Source organism: Echeneis naucrates, chromosome 13, assembly GCF_900963305.1.
Source record: "Echeneis naucrates chromosome 13, fEcheNa1.1, whole genome shotgun sequence".
Lineage (NCBI taxonomy): Eukaryota > Metazoa > Chordata > Actinopteri > Carangiformes > Echeneidae > Echeneis > Echeneis naucrates.
In genome coordinates this window covers 16,230,219-16,244,577 of record NC_042523.1, presented here as the reverse complement: position 1 = coordinate 16,244,577, position 14,359 = coordinate 16,230,219, and the positions used below count along the sequence as shown (strand labels likewise).

At 40.6% G+C, this 14,359-nt stretch overlaps 2 protein-coding genes across 5 annotated transcripts; both read right to left on the bottom strand.

Annotated features, from left to right (window-relative positions):
• Positions 1 to 937: 937 nt before the first annotated feature.
• Positions 938 to 12,349, bottom strand: zbtb38 (zinc finger and BTB domain containing 38). 4 transcript variants are annotated; one of them, XM_029516837.1, is made up of 4 exons: positions 12,181 to 12,349; positions 11,886 to 11,932; positions 11,367 to 11,630; positions 938 to 5,210 (listed from the first exon to the last, which is right to left on the bottom strand). In XM_029516837.1, exon 4 carries the CDS (start codon positions 5,208 to 5,210, stop codon positions 1,605 to 1,607), a length of 3,606 nt encoding a protein of 1,201 aa, XP_029372697.1. In that variant the 5' UTR covers positions 11,367 to 11,630; positions 11,886 to 11,932; positions 12,181 to 12,349; the 3' UTR covers positions 938 to 1,604. The 4 variants fall into 4 exon arrangements, with proteins under 4 accessions (XP_029372697.1, XP_029372696.1, XP_029372699.1 ...); XM_029516836.1 differs by lacking the exon at positions 11,367 to 11,630; XM_029516839.1 differs by lacking the exons at positions 11,886 to 11,932; positions 12,181 to 12,349 and having other exon boundaries at positions 11,367 to 11,743.
• Positions 12,350 to 12,804: 455 nt separating this feature from the next.
• Positions 12,805 to 14,056, bottom strand: fbxo36a (F-box protein 36a). Its single transcript, XM_029518351.1, has 4 exons — positions 13,961 to 14,056; positions 13,602 to 13,710; positions 13,267 to 13,439; positions 12,805 to 13,115 (listed from the first exon to the last, which is right to left on the bottom strand). The coding sequence occupies exons 1-4, from the start codon at positions 14,054 to 14,056 to the stop codon at positions 12,966 to 12,968; spliced, it is 528 nt and encodes a 175-aa protein (XP_029374211.1). The 3' UTR covers positions 12,805 to 12,965.
• Positions 14,057 to 14,359: the final 303 nt, after the last annotated feature.

Below are 14,359 nucleotides of genomic sequence, written 5' to 3'. Positions count from 1 at the left end.
GTTCCTTTCTTCTCTTCCAAGGTGATGTTGCTTTTGTGAAATGCAAGTCTGGCCCTCATTTCCGGGGAGTACCAATGAGGTATGTGCTATGGCTTTTGTCGCCATTTTCTATGTATGATCTTAGACTCCTGTTATACCTGTTGATATACACCCATTCAGTTTTGGCCATTTTACATGAACATGTACATATAGCTGATTGACAACAAAATGACTTTGAACTTTGAAATTTGAATACATGAGGCCTAAGCATATTTTTTGATTTATGCCTCAGATTTTACTCATGTATAGTGGAAGCTAATGCCCAATATCATGTTTTTAGTTGGACATTACAGTGTTTCAACTATATGGTTCTCACAATGCATCGACAATATAATGATTTAAATGTACGTTGGTGCAGATTCTCTCATACTGCAATAGGCTCTGATGGCATTGTGATTGCTTATTATAAATGAAAAGTAAGAGTAAAATTTAATCTGGAACAACATAATTAACATGATGATTATTGACTGTCAGTGCATGTAATGAGTCATCACCCTTTATTGATGGACAGATTACATTGGGCTAAGGTGAATGTTTTGACAAAAAAGTTGCTATCCAACTTATAGCGTACTGCAATAGCACAAGACCAGTCTTAGAAATGACAGTTGAGAAACATCTGGAAATTGTGTTTTGAGGCCCAACTTTAAATACAAATGTAGTTTGTGTGGAAGAGAAAGGCAATGAACTTTGCAGATGGGCTGCAGGCCCCTGAAGGACCAGGAGGAGCAGATAGCCGCCACATGGCTTTACATTTAGGAAATGTTGTTGGGCGTTAGTACGACTTTCAATTCACAACTTTTGGGGTGTCTGTAACTATTCCCTTACCGACCCAGGGGTCACTGAGTACTGTGAATTGATATTATCATAGGTCTAACTAGGCTTAAAAAGAGTAGAAGTGTAGAATATCAACATTTATTTAAATTGTTTTACATGTTTTATACATAATAAACACACAAAAGTAGTAACACAATGGTACAATGTGTTAATTAGAAACTAGAAGTATAACAAGTGGTGTTTAGAAGTGAAATTGAAATATCAAAGACTTTAACCAACAGATTAGCATACTCAGACTATAAAGTGCAACTCACCATGCCCAGTTAACTGTGACACTCATAAAATTCACGTTGTTTTCCTTGGACATACAAAGAAGTGAAGATTTCACTACACAAGGCGATTTTTAAGCTTTCCAACACCTTCCACCCTTGAAACTCCTGAAACTGTGCACTGTGAGAAATACTTCCTAACATTGATTTCTTTTGTCAGGGTTATAGTCATGTCTCTGAGTCTGCCTTGTATGCATAGACAATGGACAAAGTACAGTCTGTGTCAGTATATGTTATATTTTCAAAAAATATCTTCTATGACGGTGAAAAATCACTTAATTGTTGAGTTTAGGTGGGAAGCAATTACAGCCCACGCTGATGTTAGATCGTCATGTTTTGTGTGAGGTCCAGCTGCAAATACAACATTACAAATTTCACATCTCACATCCAAAGCACTGGCTCCAGGTCAAATTTAACTCACTTTCAGTTTTGTTTTTATTTGGTTCCTATCCTCAGTGATCTTTAAAAAAATGGCTCCTCTTTACAGACCCATTTCTCTGGCTTGTGTATAGAAATGGTACCTTTAGTGTCTTTACTATTTGTCCTTGGTCCCATCAAAATATCCTTGTTGCTGTCACTGTCTCTGTCCCGGGCTTGCCTCTTTGAAATGATGTGCATGGAATGCAATGCATTGATCCTTTTTTTCACCATTTTATGTTTCATCTTTGAAGACGTTAGGGAAAACAGTGGATCAATGCAGGGTGACAAAGGACTTTTGATGTTGGAATAGGACAAATCCTGGTAGGTAGTCAAAGACTTAAAGTCAGTTGTTTCCTCAATTTTAGGTTTAATTCTATCAATGGAAAAATGTCCTTCCTCACCCCTTTCACTTTTTATGTGAGTGCCCCCTTGATTGTCATTGTTTTCTGGTTTGATCATGTCTTGTTTATTGTCTTCACTGAAGTACTTAGAACACGGTGTGAGGCTGTCATAACTGTACCCCTCTTCATTTGTTTCCTGGTGTTTTTTCTCATGGCTTCTCTTGGTGGCAAGGTAGAGGAAACGTTGGGGACAGAAGGAACAGCGATACTTCTTTTCTGGGTTTGGGCTTCGGGCTGTATTGTCAAAGCAGGAGCCGTTTTCCATACAGCTGTTACAGATGTAATCCCCACCAGCAGGTGCTTCACCAGGAGGCCCTTGTTTGCCACACGTCCGGCAGAAACATGGGTGGGAACCAATGACATGAGCTTTCAGACCTGTCTCTGTGATGAAAGAGCTGTCGCAGATGTCACAATTGTAGGTGGCCCTTGGGCTGCAGTTCCTAGCAAGACTGTGTTTCACCTCTGCACTTAGACCAGAGGTATTATCTTCTGTCAGCCAATTACTTCTATCAAGACGGGGCTCTGTGGCAGCGTCTCTGTCTACAGGTGTTTCAGAGTAATGGTAGATCAAAGATTTTCTGTGCTTGAATCTGAGCTTCTTTCTTTTCTTTTTTGCCTTGTAAGAATAGTAAGGGCGCCAAAGCTTATCAGCTGTGTCACAGTCGTTTGGGTCATCGTAGGTTTCTGGCTCTTTGGTGGCACTGCCTTCTGTTCTGAGGCGGAGCCTGGGGCTCTCTGAGCTTTCTCTCATCGAAGGGCAGTGATTTGAGCTGTCCTCCTGTCTTAATTCTCTGACCCTTCTTTTCTTTCTTGGAAACAGCTTGGATCCTTTGATTTGGCGGCGGATGATGGCCTCGTTGCCTATTTTTACTGTTATCTGACAGAGTGGCATGGTGTCACCATCCACAGATGGACCTGGGCATGCAGGTTTGGCAATATATGTTTCTGTCTTTGACCCAACCTTTTTATCACGGGCCAAATTGTCCGTGCTTGACTGAAGTATCTCCTTGGTCATGTCCTCAACTCTTTTTGCAGAAGCTGATAGCTCACCTAACTTTTTAACTGTGCTTAAAGAGTTTAGGAATGGCACATTATGACTGATGTACTCTGAATTCAATAGCACTGGAGGATCAGCTTTGTAATTCTCTGTGTTGGGTTGCAAGGAGAACACATTGTAGTTAATGAAGGGGGAGTCTCTATTCTCAGCCTCTTTCCTTCTGCCTCTATGAATTTCCAAGTCGCTGTTCAGACTTTGATCAACATCTTGGTCACATGGCTTGTCAAAGGTAATGCGCGGCATCACAGGAGCCACTGTTTTTGTTGTTGCCATGAATGTCAGAGGGAATGACATGGTATCAGGCTGGCCAATTAAACCATTCTCTTCAAATGGAGGAATCAGACAGTTATTGTCTAGAGGAGCTTGATCATCCTGTTCGACACTCTCTGAATATGTCTGACTATATGTCTTGTATTTTCTTTTTCTAAACTTCATGGGCAGGAGCCTGTAGAGTTTGATTGGATAAACACTGGCTTTCAGTCCTCCATTGGCAGATTTTTTCTTAGCAGCTAGACTGGGATCGATGCCGTGAAATGACTTCTGATGGTTCTTTAAGATATAGTATGTCATGAATGTTTCAAGGCAGAAAATACATTGATAGCGTCGTTCACCTGTGTGCCAGATTTCATGCTTTGTGCGGTACTCCGCCAAAGCAAAGACTTTATTACAGTAATGACAGGGATAGGCCCTCTGCCAGGAATGTACATTCTCATGCCGCTTCAGACTTGATAAAGTGACATAGACCCGTTTACACACACTGCAGTTGTAGCTCCTATGGCTGCCACCTGGCCTCACGCCCTTCTCATCCCGTGGAAGCTCTGATTGGTCCACTTGAATGGGCTCTGGTGTGTAAGGGGTGGAGAGATCAGCCGTAGGAAGTTGTGTCACAGTGCTCTCTGTGTTGGGCATATCATCTGAATGGAGGTCCACTTCTTTGGCTGGTATGTCAAAAGCATCTAGTGTAGATGGGTCTCTTCCAGCCTTAGGACAGACCTGCTCATGGTTGCGCAGGCGCTTGAGGTGTATGAACTTTCTGTGACAAAATTTGCAAAACAAATGGCTGACAAAACGCTTTTTGTGCACTTCAGAGTGAACAGTGAGAAGAGCTTTATTTGTGAATATCTCTGGACAGTTCTCACATCCATAGATTGAGATGCTGTCCTCTGTGTGAGGAGAAAGTGTTGGTGGATCTAACTCCACTTGAACATTGTCAGTGGCCACGGACAGTCCTTGGTCTACACTTTTTTCTGTTTCGACTCCTGGAAAAAGTTGAGGTGGTGTCATGATTGCAACAGAATTAACATCAGGTAACGTAGGGGGTATCGTATTTTGCTTGTCTGTTTCTGGTTCAGCTGGTGCTGGAAGTATTGTTCTACCCACAATGCCTGTCAGCCGGTGGCGTTTTTTAAGTGGACCTGTGTTCTTGTAAATGAGTTGCTTTGATTGTGATATTGCTGGCTTACAGATCTTCTTTTCTGGCTGACTGCTGTCTTTGCTTTCGGTAGATTTGCTAACTGCATATGAGTGCTCTGAGAGGGCATTGGTGCTCTCATTATTCCCATTCAGGCTGGCTGTTGTAGGGCAACTTGGTGGGTGTTGTCCCGCATCTGGGGACTGCCTCCCTCCACCAGTTTGATCCAGAGGAGTGAAAGGATTGCTCCCAGGACACACCTCAGTGATAGAAAAGGCATTGGTGATGCGTGGCCCCGGGGCATTGTCTATCTCCTCGGGTCTGGGAGCTTCCTTCTTTGTTTTATTAGATACTGGTGCGGAACTGGAGTCTGCTGATTTAAAACATTCATCTGTTTTCCCTTGTTCTGCAAGCTTTTCCAAAAAAGGAATTCCAAGTCTTTTTCCAGCTGCAACCAACCCCCCTGTGTCCTCCACACCAACCGGTGGCACCTTGGAGCAGTAGATGAAGTTGAGGATACTGGCAAACACCTCTGACTTCAGGTCCATCAGCTCCAGGACTTGGCTTGAGCTCCATGTCTCAGGAGTTGTCAGAGCGCTCCTAAAGTAGCCGCTGCAGGCGGCCAGGATGTTCTTGTGGGCTCGAAACTTCACATCCTCCACCACAATGGTAACATCACAGAAGAGGCCCTGTGAGCGCTGCTCATTGAGCTTGCTAAGGACGGCGTGAGGGTGAGCAGTATCCATCAGATGCTGAGTGCATGGGGACACCACTGTCATCTATACAGGAAAGGAAGAAAAGAAGAAGAAAATCAGATTATTACTAAATCAAAGATATGGCTGTTTTTATATTGTTGGAAAATATAATTGGTGTACATTTTAGATTTTAAAATAATTTTTTCAATGTTTAAACACTAGATGGCAGTATCGTCCTGACAGATGATATTTGAATATCAGTCTAGTCAACAATCAAGGTTACTCAAACCATCACATCCTGTTTGATTGAGAAAGACGGTGCATGAAATTTAAATCTTTAAATTTGACTATAGGGCTATTAAATAATTATGTGTCATATAAGGGGATTCAGTATTCTTCCATTAGTTGGGCTAATCTGTTTGTTGCATTTTATATATATATTTTGAAGAAGAGAACTTTCATGTATGAAAAATTTTAAACTGCACCACTATACTAACAAGGAAAGACCTCATATATGTTTTACTGTAAAAACAATAGATTTGCCCTGATATTTCAGCTACAACAAGCTGCAATCATTTCTTTAATTTTAATGTGAATGAATGTTGAGTGAAGGGTTTCCAATGACAGCTGTGAGAAAATATGGAGGAGGAAGAGTAGCGGTGTCCCTTGAATTTACTGTCAACATGCCTTTGAGCAAGTTTTTGAACTTCATACTGGAAGTTGCCATGAACAACTTTTTTTGGTAAAGCACAGATCTAACCCTTTGGATTCGTCTTTCAAAAAAACAAACAAAAAAACAGCAACAACAACAGAGGTCACTCTCTGCACTTTGGTTGATAGTCATCATTTTCCTACCACAGATTTGCCCTGTGTCCGGTTCAGTTGTTATAAATGTCCTTTATGTCTAAGTGCATATAGTTATGCACAGTCATATAATTCCTTTGTAATTGGAAATAGTCAACCTTTCACCTGTCAAATACTGTTGTTGTCAACAACAGTAAACAGCAGTAAGCAGTTAATTGATGCCTCATGATATGGCAGGCTGGAGGAATCACTAATGAAGTACAATGCAGGAGTGATTTACAAGAATCACAGCAGATGTGATTCCTGCAACGCTGTAATAATATGCTATTATAATATTATATTAGTGTTCCAGTTGTTAATAACGTGAACACACCGACATTCTATTAACTTAAACAAAAAGTATTTGTGGTCAGATATTTACATAGTATTTATATGTCGACACAATGAAGTATTTAGACGAATCTGCAATAATCTGCTATTTTAGTGGAAGTTCTTTAAATGTTATTTTGAAAGAGCATGTATCGTCCAGCATGTTGTTTTGTTGGTTCTTATTCACATCAGAGTCAGTGTGATTTCAGGCTATTCTGGGCCATTTAGCAAGTCTTACGTAGCACGCTGACTGCACCTCATGAGACACACTCAGCCTGCTTTTGTAACTGATGAATCATTGCACCTGCATTAGTGCTGTTCGAACTTTCGTCTTTAGCTTTGATAAAAGTTCATATTCTGCTAAAGTGAAAGTCTTACTGAATCATAGTGAATGTGGAATTTACCCTGAATAATTACCCTGTCTATGGAGATATTCTGGCTAAATGCTACTCAGGAGGCAACGCTACTACTGTCGGGTCTTCTTTGTGTTATCCGTGCTTACTTGGTGGTAAACAGGAGAGAGTAGAATTTGGTTTGCTGTGCACCATTAAAGATTTAGTTTGTGCAAGTTAAGTCTTGAGTTAAATTAAATTGGCAGGCAATTCCATTTCTTATCTGATTTAGTTCTACAAATTTTTTCCCCTTACTGTGCACCATTTGGAAATGAGTTGAATTAAAAAAAAAATTACGGTAACAAATTTACAACAGTTATCTCAAGGGGTTTATTTAATTTATATATGATTTAGTTTTATTTATTTATTTATTTATTTTATTGTTTCCAATTTTGCCTCGGTGTGAAAAATACAATATGGCCGCCGCTCCTTAAAGTGTCTCAGACAGCTGAAAACACAACCAGCCTCCTGCCGTCTTTCTCAGACAGGCCTCCGTTGTCATGGCAACATGCTATGGCGCAGCACTTATTGGGATTCAGCTGGATGGCAAGTGTATTAGCTGTCCGGGCATTCAGTTCCCTCTCTTCCACAAATATCCTGCCCTGTCTGAGAACCTGCAATACACAGCAGTATATAGCAATCAAGGTTTGCCGTTGTCTTTGCATGAGTATACTTTATGTGTGTATACTATTGCGTGCCTTTGTCTGCTGCAGAAATCGTACCCAAAGGACTTTGTCATCTGAGAACAGCAAGTAATGTATCATCGCTTTTATACCAGTTTCTCCGCTTGTGCTTTACATAATCAGTTTAATCTTTTCTTATAGGTTGTTGTTTTAATTTAAAGCTCTCATTTTTCTCTATTTGCACCTACTGTTGGGGTTTATTGCGCCCACATGCTGAGCGGAAATTTTGAATTTGTCATCAGTGCTCATGATTTTGCCACACCCAGCCTTACTTTCTCTTCAAAGCTCTTGTGAAATTATTTAGAACATCTAAACCCATAAAATAAAAAACCCATATATACTCAACCACAAACCAAAAGACAGTGTGGTACATCGTCAAAGAGCGAAATGTCAAAGCAGAAGCCACTTCATGCACCTCTGCAAAGTGCACTTCCGTGAAAAGCAGATTAGAATTTGAGGGAACCATGCAAAACATACCTTAGTAATTCAGAGAAAATGATGCAGGGTGCACAGGAAACAGTGTCATGCAGTATCCCTTTCCAATAGCTCCCAGTAGACAAGTATACGTAAAAAAAACAGTTTCATGAGAGCAAGGCGAAAGTTGTTTTCTTTCTATGATGGTCGCTGAACAGTGGTGTTGTCAGAAGCAGAGCTTTTTCTGACGTCTTTCTTCCTCTCCCTCCCTCTCTGTGTGCAGATGACTCCAGCTCCAACGTCCTTCGCCTCTATCCATGCAGCCCAGGTCCTGGGCTAGATCTACCCTACCCTCATCTGTCCTGCTACAGCTATAGTAATAACTCACAGTTTATACAGCACAGCTAATCCGGAGTATGGGTCTGCCTTTGTGTTAACTGGGCAACTGAAGCGTTCGCACCGTAGCCACTGAGCAGGAAACGACAACTTTTATTAAGCATGGCAGAGGGCTGTGGGGAGAGCGGAGAGATGCTGGGTGCTACATCACACATCAGCTCTGTAGGCGATGCTACAGTCAGGGAAAATGCTCAGCTGCATTGCTGGCAGCAGCAAGAGTGAGATGTCCTCTGCTGTACAGCAAACGCTGTTATTAAATTCCACCAGCAAAACACATGCTAAATCCTGATGCATCTTCATGATGACCAAAAGGAAAAATGTCTTTTGTGCCAAAAAATTATCCGCAACCCTCTTAGAAATACTTTGAATGCACAACACTAAACCATCTGTTTCATGCTTGTGTTCTCTCTGTCTGAGCAGGAGTATATTACACCAAAGCCCTTCGTCCGTGCTTACGCACTGTGGTTAGGTAATGCAGAACCCGAGAGAAGATGGCAGTGGCTACTGTCCTATTGTGTATCACAGCAGTCACAGGACAGATGTTCATCAGGGCTTTTTCTCACTGTTGCATTGCTCGTGCAGACTAAACGCAGGGCTGGGTGTGTACGAGAGTCCTGCTATCAGCGGGGACTCTGGCTTTACCTATATAGAGGCTGCTGATTGATGTAAAAGCAGCAGATGCGTCAGCACTGCAGACGAGGGGGAGGGGAGGGAGCTGAACCCGACATGGCACTGTAAGCCTCTTGCTAGTCTCTGAGGACGGAAACAGCTCTTCTATTTACATAACTGAGTGTGGAGTCATGTGACTGTGTGGGTCTCCTCTTCATGCTGAAACCCACTTTAAACTAGTTTCAATGTCCTTTCATTTTTGCACAGTTGACTTCAGAAGACAAAGTAGCAGGTGTAATATGATTATGCCTGCACTCGTTGCCCTCAAGGAATTGATACTTGCTTTTCATGTTGCGGTTGTAATTTCTCCTTTTAAAATTTACCTGGTGGTGACACCAAATTTTAAATTCATTATTTTCCTGCTTCCCTTCCTCAGGTATGTCATAGTAGTAGTTAAGGTGAAAGCACACTTGACCTGAGGCTCAGTCTTCTATTTTTCGGTGCGGATAGCAATACTTGCTGCCCAGAAAAAAAACACCTGAGCGCCCAGTGCATACGTTTTCCTGGTCTATTATTTTAAGTTCCAATGATCCACCATGCTGGACCATGTCAGTGTCAGAACCAAAATATTGTCAGATTGCTATTCAAGAGGGAACCTTAGCCCTAGTTGATGAGTGGCATAGGGAGCTACTCTTTCCCCAGCACTGTTAAATTTTCCATCAACATTCACAGATCTTTTTCCATTACTCAAAGTCCTTCCTCAAATTTATGTAAATGAGTGTGAGCATGTGTATATTCACGTTCATTACTGAAAAGACTTTTTATGTTGGACCATTTTACTGCTAACTTATTCACGTTACTACATCAACCTTTTATAACCTTGATTTAGTTCGTTATCTAACATCAGATTTTCTTAACTAGCAAATTTTAACAATTATCCACAAAAAAACGTTTTTAACATAACTTCAGGAGGCCACCATATTATGGTCAACCAGCAAAAATTGGGTTTATGAAGAACTATTTTATTTAACATTGTAATACTTGCAATTTGATTTTGCATATTTTGGGAGATAAAAATATAATGAGAACGCTTTATTTAATTTACGTCCCACAAGTAAACTTCACCCACTGGTAAATGTTACACTTATGAAACAGTAAAAGGACCACGTGCAAGCAATTGATCTGGACATTTATTTACCTAAATAAAATAAATAAATAAATAATTGTATTATAACTAACAGTGGAGACCGATATACATGGATACCACTGCCTATGGAGGTCATCATAACCACTGCCTCCAAGTGGTAAACAAGCAACATTTAGTATCTGCCCATATGCTTTCAAAAAAAAAGGAAAATACTGGCTGGCTCTGAAAGAACTGTGCACTAAACTCAACACTTTGACTCACTCACACTCACACCTACGGGCAGTTTAGAATCACCAGTAAACCTTTATTGGTGACTCTTTGGATTGTGTCAGGAAACTGGAGTACTTGGAGACAACATGCAAACTCTACACAGACACAGAAAGGTCCCAGGCCTGGGAATCGAGCCCACTACCTTCTTATTGTGAGGCAACAGCACTGTTATTCCGCTGACTTCAATCAGAAACCTCAGCCTTAATTTCTAACCATTACTATTTCACCGGTCACCAACATCTGAGAATCCATACAAGATATAGATCATCCCTCTTTAAAAGTGGCCTTTACCTTTTCAGGATATTTAATTTCTTCCTGGTATCACAGCTCAATAACAACTGCCACCTGTTGGTTTCATTAGTCACCCTGTGATGGTGAGTTGGATAGTATCATCTAAAAAACGGCCTTCTTTTCCACTTCTGTTTTGGCTGCCAGAAAAATGTAAATTTGAGGGGGTGGGGGGTTGCCTAGTGTTGAAGTAGGATTAGTATGCAGCTAATACCACTGGCAGTAGTGCCAGTCACTCATTGAACAAAGAAGTCAGTTTAAGAAATAACACCCTCACTTCCTGTGGATACGAATATTGAGCAGTTTTAGCTAGTTAATGTTTATTTAACGCTCAGTTTCTTCAATGACTTGAAACAAGTGCAGATTTTGATGATTACTTTTCGAGTTCGTCTTGTATAAGTCTAACTGTAGAGCAAATATAGGTTGAACAGAAGTAATAATACTAATTTGTGAGAACAGCATATAATGTATGCAAACATTTGTGGTTAGTCAGTAAAGTTATAGTTATTTGAAATTACTTTAGGCTACAAAAAAATCACTCAATGGCATACCATTTTTAACAGCTGCACCATTTTACCAGTGGAGGCAAGCCTTTACACTTAATCATAACTGGCTGGCTATTCTATAGAGTTTATAGGCCTGAAAATGATTTACAGAAAAGGCAAAATGATTTTTGCCACAAAGTGTGCAGGCCCTGTCCCTCTGACGCTTTGTAGGCGCAGCTGTGGCCTGTAGGGACGCTGGTGAGCTGGTACAGACTGCGATAAAAGGCTGAGTAGGCCTCATAAGCATTCGTACTTTTATCTTAGATGTTAATCTCTGGTAGCACAGACGATGCTGCCATAGCAAGCACTTTTGAGGTTCCTACCCAAAATGCTTCTGTGCAGAAGATCTTGCTTGGCCTTCCTCAGCTGTTGTGGTAGACTCTCTGATGTTTGCTTAGAAGGAGCAAAGCAGAATGACTATCTGGCTCCAGTTCTCCCTTGAGCCTAAATTAAGCCTTGACCATCGTCCTTCTTCAATGTTGTCAGTTCTAGCAGAGGTTCCCTGTTTCTGCTGTGTAAATTTGCCGTCTGAAGGCTATGGCCACTGCTGCGTCACTCCTGCTGCATCACTGACCCACAAAGAGAGGCTGAGAAGGAGGGGTGTTGTGGTGAATATAGGGAGGCAGGGGATAAGCAAAAAACAACCGGTACTGCTCAAGCAAACACATGGATGAGGTTTCCACTCTGCCTTACTTTGGGGCCTAGTTGCCGCTGTGGTATTCAGGAAGTGGGTCTGAGGAACAGATCCTTTATTGTTACGTAATGAATATTTTTTCTCCTCAGCTGAGAAGGCAGTATCAGTATCCAGTGTTCAAAGGCTAATAATAGGTCATAGTACTTACCAGTCCGGGTTGTATGTGGTCAGGTCACTCCAACTCAAAGCTATCATCTGAGCAGAAGAAAATGTTAGGTTAAAATGAGCTCTGTCATTTATAGAAATTACCAACATTTCAATGGACCATAAACTGACACATTTTTTCCATTGTCCTTTAATAAAGGACAATTAAAATATCTTAGTTTTTATCTCTGTTCTAAAGCAGGAACATTAATTGAGTGTGTAGCTGGTTTTTTTTCACATTTATTGTACCATATGTTGTCAGTGATCCTGTGGTAAACAGAAGAAAAAACAGTGCATACCTTTGTCTTACGTTACTGTAGCTTGCTTGTATGGGTTTCAGGTGAGGCAGAACTGGTGTGGAAGATGCCCCAACGGACGTATTGGTACAAGGTTTCAATCCAGAATAAATGTGTTGTAGCCTCTAGGCCTGGATGTGGTAACCAGAATTACAGCACTTGTTTTGCACACGTTACCCTAGGGTTTATTTGCTTGATACTCCTCCTCCCATCATCTGACTAATTTTTTATTTTTTTAATTTTTTTTTTCTTCTTTTGCTATATTGCTCCCTCTGCTGGCTGCAAAAGTGTACAGGGCACACAGGACACACAAACCCTGGTAATTTGTAGGCAAGGACAACACTGGGTCCCAAGGGCCTCCAGCAGAGGGCGCCACAACTGTTCAGTGGCAAATGTAAACAGGAAGTATATGATGGAATTTACCATTGACCTTGATATGATGTCATCAGAGCTCTGGTTGCCCAAGTATTTCATGCTTTACAGGTTTATAATTGAGTAAACACATTGGGATACTAAATACAGTTTTATTTAGTTTTCTTATGTAATGTATAAGTCATATCACTTTCAAACAAATGTTAAGATTATTGTGCATCGCTCTATTGAAAACATTTGACAGTTTTTGACAATATCAACAAGAAAAGAGTAACACCTAAAAAAAATATTCTTTCAATAATATTGGCCTTTTTAAATAAATGAAATATAAATATTCTTTTATTGATTATAAATTTGAAACCAAAGAACACTTATCAACATCAAAACCCTGCAGTCTGAAAACCTGTTCACTTGCTTTACTTCTGCTGCTTACTGCCACTGGTGTGGAAAAAGGTAAAAAATGTCTTCCTCCAGCCCATGGCCCTGGCGATGCCCTCCATGTTACTGGTGCACACTTCACAGCGATTCCGCACAGTTTGTTCCCAAAACTTCTCAGAATTGCAGAGCTAGTACAGTAAAGTCAGAGGACAAATAAAAATATATTAAAATGAATTAGGAAAAAAGGATTATGTGAATTAATATATATATGTAAGCGCATAACAGACACTGAAATGCTGTATTTGCATTGTTAACTTATCGTTTACGAAGCTCTCTCACCTTTCTGAATCTGTGTGAAACCTGTGCCAGAATTGTTATCTCTTTCAGCTGAAGGTAGGACATGATGCGGAGCATCATGTCATCAGGTAAGCGTTCCAGGTAATCAAACTTTCCCTGACAAAGTGAAATAGTGTATTCCAGGATCCTCTGTCCCAAAACAGTACCAAGTTGTTCTACATATGGGAAATAAAGTATAGACCAGGTGTCAGATACGTGAAACTTATAAAATAATTTTCATTCACAAAGCCACTTCAGCAAGAAAGACGCTTTAGGTTAAGAACAAGAGGTAAAGTGAATCCAGCATTATGGATGGATGTGATGTTATGAAACCCTACGCTGCAGCATTTTACTGTGTAGGAAATCCTGATGGGATGTCCTCAGCTCTCTGGGCGAAGCTCCTCGATAATTAAGTTGCAAAGAAATTTTCCATGATGTCCATATGACCTTAAGTTAGAAGGGAAAAAAACTGAAGCTTGAAACAGCTTGAAGAAATGACGCAGTGAGGGTCTTTTAAATCCAAAATACTAACTGCAACAAGGTGTCATCTTTAAGTAATTTTCACCAAAACATGACAATAACATTGCACTCCAAGTTTTATCTCGCTAACTAGCTAACTTTTAAGTTGGAGAACGAAACCAAGGTGGTTTCATAAGCACACACTGCTACAAAAATAAAAATTACAGAAATACTCGACCTCGTTTTTGGTAATAATAAGTTGGAAAAAGTCCTTTGGAGGAGATGGGCCCTGGCCACTTTTTTCAAAGAGTTGCTCCCCTAGCAAGGACGCCATGTTGGCTGCAGCCTGTAACCATGACAACCAAAAAGCAGCTAAAATAACAGCATTTACACAACAGCAAAGGAAGCGGGTGGATTTTAGGTTACGATGATATGCAATGATCACAAAAGCTAATTAGTATTTTATTTCTGCATGTGTTTGGGACGGATGGGGGTCACGACCTAACAGATTAATACTTAATATTTGTGACAAGCCGATGCTCCTAAATTCTTCAGTCGATCAGTAGTTACGGACGTGTATGTATAATGTATAATGCATAAATAACGTTACACCTATAAGTGCACAATCCCAATGTGG

Bases quoted from the DNA above. Each gene is read 5' to 3' on its own strand.
- fbxo36a (XM_029518351.1), bottom strand. From the start codon at position 14,056: ATGGCGTCCTTGCTAGGGGAGCAACTCTTTGAAAAAAGTGGCCAGGGC. The intron at 13,711-13,960 runs GTCGAGTATTTC...TTCTAACTTAAG, and splicing joins TTATTATTACCAAAAACGAG to GTCATATGGACATCATGGAA. The intron at 13,440-13,601 runs GTAGGGTTTCAT...TCCCATATGTAG, and splicing joins ACACAGTAAAATGCTGCAGC to AACAACTTGGTACTGTTTTG.
- zbtb38 (XM_029516837.1), bottom strand. From the start codon at position 5,210: ATGACAGTGGTGTCCCCATGCACTCAGCATCTGATGGATACTGCTCAC.